General features: G+C 41.6%; 1 protein-coding gene across 1 annotated transcript in view; it reads right to left on the reverse strand.

The window, feature by feature from the left end:
- Positions 1 to 3,432, reverse strand: part of ccndbp1 (cyclin D-type binding-protein 1) — an 18,271-nt gene extending 14,839 nt beyond the window's left edge. Inside the window, exons 1-5 of the mRNA XM_071529538.1 lie at positions 3,326 to 3,432; positions 2,762 to 2,821; positions 1,917 to 1,996; positions 1,525 to 1,606; positions 357 to 453 (exon numbers count right to left, since the gene is read on the reverse strand). Coding sequence (XP_071385639.1) covers positions 357 to 453; positions 1,525 to 1,606; positions 1,917 to 1,996; positions 2,762 to 2,821; positions 3,326 to 3,413 — 407 coding nt within the window. The 5' untranslated portion in view covers positions 3,414 to 3,432. The remainder of the gene's footprint in view (positions 1 to 356; positions 454 to 1,524; positions 1,607 to 1,916; positions 1,997 to 2,761; positions 2,822 to 3,325) is intronic.
- Between the last annotated feature and the right edge of the window lie 1,850 nt (positions 3,433 to 5,282).

The following is a 5,282-nucleotide window of genomic DNA, read 5'->3' on the forward strand; positions in this document are numbered from 1 at the left end:
CAGGTCGTACTTTTTTGTGCCGCCATGGCGATCAGCAAATGTGACTGACGTTTGAATGCAAGTAAAAAAAATAAAAATTAACTGCTTCGCAGCGTCAATGGCAACCGGCTTCTAATTGAGACCGGCCTTTATTTGTCAAAACGTGTAGCCACACCCGGCCAGCAACAGGGACTCGGCTTTTAATTGAAGTTTTACGGCGTGTGTGTGTGTGTGTGTGTGTGTGTGTGTTGCAAGCTCTGTAGTACTGAAGTTGCTATGATGCCATTCATTATGACTCCCCTCTGCAATGTGTGTGTGTGTGTGTGTGTGTGTGTGTGTGTGTGTGTGTGTGTGTGTGTGTGTGTGTGTGTGTGTACCTCTGTAGCGGTGAGCTCAGTATGACCTCCACCAGTTGTGCGACTCCATCCAGAACCTCCACTGTGGCGTCTCTGACCTGCCGCCGCAGACTGACGCCTGAAACACCGACAGCAGCCTGTTAGTGACAGTCAGCCTGTTCAGTCACCTGCTACTGCACAGGTATACCTAATGAAGTGGCCAGTGGGCCTAGACTACTTTGGAGAAAACCTTTCAGAGAAGTCATAAAGATGTTTCTGTTATTTTGAAGTATAATAGTCCTCCCATTATGGTGGTCTAGGCATAGGGTAGCCTTACTTCACATTTATATTAGACTGAACAGGTGCCTCTCTGGACCATATTATTTGCCAGCTCTATTTGGTTCCATATCTAAATGGACGCATATTAACCGTTAAGGGAATCCAACTTAACTTGCCTCACAATGAAAGTATATTAAGATGCGCCCAGAGTGAGAAAAAAAAAAAGTGATTTAATTTTGTTTAGTTTGATTTAATTATTTAACTATTATTATTTCTTTTTTTCTTTTTCACTCGCTCTTTTTCATTTCCATATGGTAATTGTTTGCCAATATATGCTGCAAAATATCGTTAATAAAGTTCACTATTCTTTGTTAATTTTCAGGAATCCTCTCCAGAGTAGAGGACAATGGGATAACTAGTTCGTCCGGAGCGACACTACAGTACCAAGGGTCTATATTCTTCCTTTGTTGGGAAGATAAATAACGGGAATGGGACGTTTTTTTTGTTTTTTACTTTTTTTTGTTCTAAGGCTATTCTTGTACTTTCTTGTTTTACACTCTGTGTACACTATGTGTGCATTGGAAAGAGGAATATAAAAGCTATCACATCCTTGAGAACGTTCTCGCCTGATTATGGGTATTTCAGTGCTGCATCACAGGAAAGAACAACTATACTCTTGGGTAATTACTGCTATTAATATTGAATTATCAGGCCAAATCACATTTAATGGCATGAGATAAGATTCGATTGGACAAAACTTTAATGATTCCTGTATGGAAACTGGGTCACTGCAGCAGAAAAAAATGAGGACATAAGGATATAAATGAGAAAAGAGAAAACAGGAGGCTTGGTTTTTCTAGTGACTTGGCCGGTCCTGACTCTACAGTGTTGATTGTTTCTAAAGAAAGCCTCAGGTCAGGACAGCTGTTACCTTGGCTCTTGGGCAGCCAGTAGTACACAGTGGACAGAGTCAGGACGCTCTTCTGGATCGACTCTGCTAACTTCTCTCCGTCCTGGAGAGAGAGAGAGAGAGAGAGAGAGAGAGAGAGAGAGAGAGAGAGAGAGAGAGAGAGAGAAGAGGAAGAGGAAGAAAGAACAAAAATACATTAAAAACTATGCTGTCACTATGTTGTAATTCATAATGTATCACACATTACGAACAGCACTATTAACAGCTTGAGAAACATAATAATTTATTTGGCAACAACTTTACAGCTCTATCATGATCTGTGTATAGATACACTGGTCAGATATGACCTCTCGTGTCTGTGGGGCTTCACTGGTGTGATGAAACCATGATAATAACAATAATAATAACCTGACCTGTTGTGACGGCAGCGGGGGTTTGGAGAAGGCCAGGCTGAGTTTAGTGGCTTCCTGAGAGACTGCCTTCACTGCCTGGTCTGAGGAGAGAGAGAGACAGTGAGAGAGAGAGAGAGAGGGAGGGAGGGAGAGAGGGAGGGAGGGAGGGAGGGAGAGAGAGAGAGAGAGAGAGAGAGAGAGACACAGACAGACAGACAGACAGACAGACAGAGAGAGAGGGAGGGAGAGAGAATATATATATATTTAATATGCAGTTTATTTCATTTTAATTTATCTCTATCTCATTTATGTTTGAATCTATGCTTTGGCAACATGTGCACATGTACGTTATGCCAATAAAGCTCCCTGAATTGAATTGAATTGAATTGAGAGAGACAGAGAGAGAGAGACAGAGAGAGCAAGAGACAGAGAGAGAGAGAGAGAGAGAGAGAGAGAGAGACAGAGAGATAGAGAGATAGAGAGAGCAAGAGACAGAGAGAGAGAGAAAGAGACATAACAGAGAGAGAGAGAGAGAGACAGAGAGCGAGAGATAGAGATAGAGAAAGAGACAGAGAGAGAGAGAGAGGAAGAGACAGAGAGAGAGAAAGAGACAGAGAGAGAGAAATGAATTGAATTGAGAGAGAAAGAGACAGAGAGAGAAAGAGAGAGACAGAGAGAAAGAGACAGAAAGAGACAGAGAGAGAAAGAGAGAGACAGAGAGAAAGAGATAGAGACAGAGAAAGAGAGAGAGAGAGAGAGAGAGAGAGAGAAGATTACAGGGGGGTGAGGATGAGGATAATGAGGAGGATAATGAGGAAGAGGATGAGGATAATGAGGAGGATAATGAGGAAGAGGTATATACTCACTCAGAGTGTCCCAGAAGTTGGAGAGGTTGAACGCTCCGTCTGACTCGTTGGATTCTCCATCTGTTGTGGAACATGAACATTTAATCTTCCCTCTGCAGGCTGAGCAGGATTTGAACAGTCTCACATTTGTTTACAATGTCACCACAAACTGAGCGGCACGAAGACTCAGCCTAGAACAGTGTTAGGCTCGGAGGCTCAACTCTCTGATCTGTTTGTTTGCAGACTAGAGAGCAACTGATACCCGTTGCTAAACCATGATGTTGACAAACTTCAATTTGACAGTTGGCTTGCTAGCATTAGCAGAGTTAGTTCCCGTAGTTCCCGTCTAGAAAACGGGAAGGTCCTTCCGTCTGCTACAAGTAATTAGCTAAATATTTTAGGGTAAAGCTGAGCAAACACCTTACTATTCATTAATTATAGACAAATCACCCACACAGCGTAGAAACCAAGCCCCAGCTAACGCTAGCCGTTTAGCATTAGCATTACCTCGCAACACAACACGACACTAACGTTAGCTAGCTAGCCGGTAGCTAGTTATTTGAGGTAAATGTGTCTCTTGTTTACCTCTGACTCTGTCTCTGACACACTGGATGGAGTTCAGTAGATTTCGTAGAGGAACGGACACATTTCCACTCGAGTTATCAGCGCTCATGACAGCGAGTTACACAGTTGTGGAACTGATGAGGGGCAGAATGTTGGACTGGGGACACTTATAGAAGAGGCAACACACGAGTCGGAAGGAAAAAACGGTGACACATAATGAAAACCTGTATTGCCTCCTTGTGGTCAAACTGAGGCATTGCAATTAATGTAATATTTCAACTTTTCTGTTAAATGTTTTCTTATTTTTATCTCCTCTCCATACATTTTACTATTTTACTCTTTTATACTACTAATACTACTTTAACCACTTTGTGAACTTTGCTTAGATAAGTGTTAAATACATGAACTTTACTATTATTACTTTACTAGCATTAGTATTATTAGTATTATTCTTATGGGGAAGTGTCTGTGTTACTCAGTAGTGAGTTTATAGTGTCTTTATCTTATTTTATATATATATATATTTTTTTATTTCCTATGGTATCTGATAATATTCCTGTAATATTCCTTTAAAGTTAGACTCCTTCTGAGTTAGATCCAACTTTTTGGTCCGATGTGTGTTTATTTTAAATAACACATGGTGGCGCTCTAATGAAAGACATTTTCACTGCTCAGACAAATACAACAAGCCAGGAACTCACACAGATGTCAGGATGTTTTCATCTTTGCTGCAGCTCACAGCTGTTCTGTCTGTGTAAAAGACAGAATGCAGATTTTTCAGTGTTTACACTGGCAAATACCTTCTGATGGACTTCCAAGACTAACATAAAGGTTTAATCTCCACCAATGAAAGGGATCACAGCAAACTTCTCCCTTCAGCCTCTGACTCTAACCACAGAGTTGAAACACAGCGATTCAACCTGCTCACTCACATCTCATCCATTTCATCTCTGTTTAACCAGGCAGTCCCACTGAAGTTAAGAGTCTTTTCTTCAAGGGAAATCTGTCTGAGGAAGCAGCATGAAGACAAACATTAAAGTTGCAGACTGACAACAAACAACAATGTATAAAACAATACTATATAACAGTGATACTCAACCTTTTTCATATCAAGGACCCTAATTTAGTGCATATTAGGACCCCCATTTCATGAGATTTTATCTCTTGGACCCAAATCTGAGAATATCTTTATTGTCAGATATGATTTTGTCCAGAACTCCATGACTGTCTGTATTGCAGGTAGAGAGATAACAGAGAAACTATGATCAAAACAGTCATTCTTCTGCATTCTCTAATTGTGTTAACTTCTTGTAAATGAAATAATGCTGAAGTTTAACAATTCATCAATTTGCTGGGGACCCCCTGGAACCCCCTCAAGGACCCCTGGTGGTCCCCGGACCCCACGTTGAGAACCACTGCTATATAAGATCAGAATACAGTCAAAGTCGCATGAAACCTACATTAAAGGAGACCAAAGTAACATTTTCTTGATAAATGTTCCATATATTCTCTCTCTCTCTCTCTCTCTCTCTCTCTCTCTCTCTCTCTCTCTCTCTCTCTCTCTCTCTCTCCCTGTGTGTGTGTGTGTGTGTGTGTGTTTGTGCAAATGACTCTCTCTCTCTCTCTGTCAGTGGTGTGTCTTTACGTCAGTGTTCTTGGTACTTTCACCTCTTCTGCTGCAGCTGCTGTTTGCTGTTGGTTTGCATCACGCAGCTCAGGTTCAGACCGTTCAGTCTCCACTGGTCCTGCTGCTGCTGCTGCTGCTCACACACCAACACTCAGGTTCACTAAACACTCAAATATGACGAGAGCCGGGCTTCAGATCCGGCCCGGGACCTTTGTCTCATGTCATCGTCTCTCTATCTCTCAATCTTTACTGTCTCTCTCTACTTTGAGCTGTCGAAAAAGAGACAAAAACGGCAAAACAAATGATAACAAAAGAGTCTGTCAAGGACTCAGCATGCTGTATCAGCATTCT

The sequence above is a fragment of the Centroberyx affinis genome, unplaced genomic scaffold (assembly GCF_046629955.1).
Source record: "Centroberyx affinis isolate AG114_WGS23_722 - 3 ecotype Tasmania unplaced genomic scaffold, CSIRO-AGI_Caff_v1 ptg001798l_1, whole genome shotgun sequence".
NCBI lineage: Eukaryota > Metazoa > Chordata > Actinopteri > Beryciformes > Berycidae > Centroberyx > Centroberyx affinis.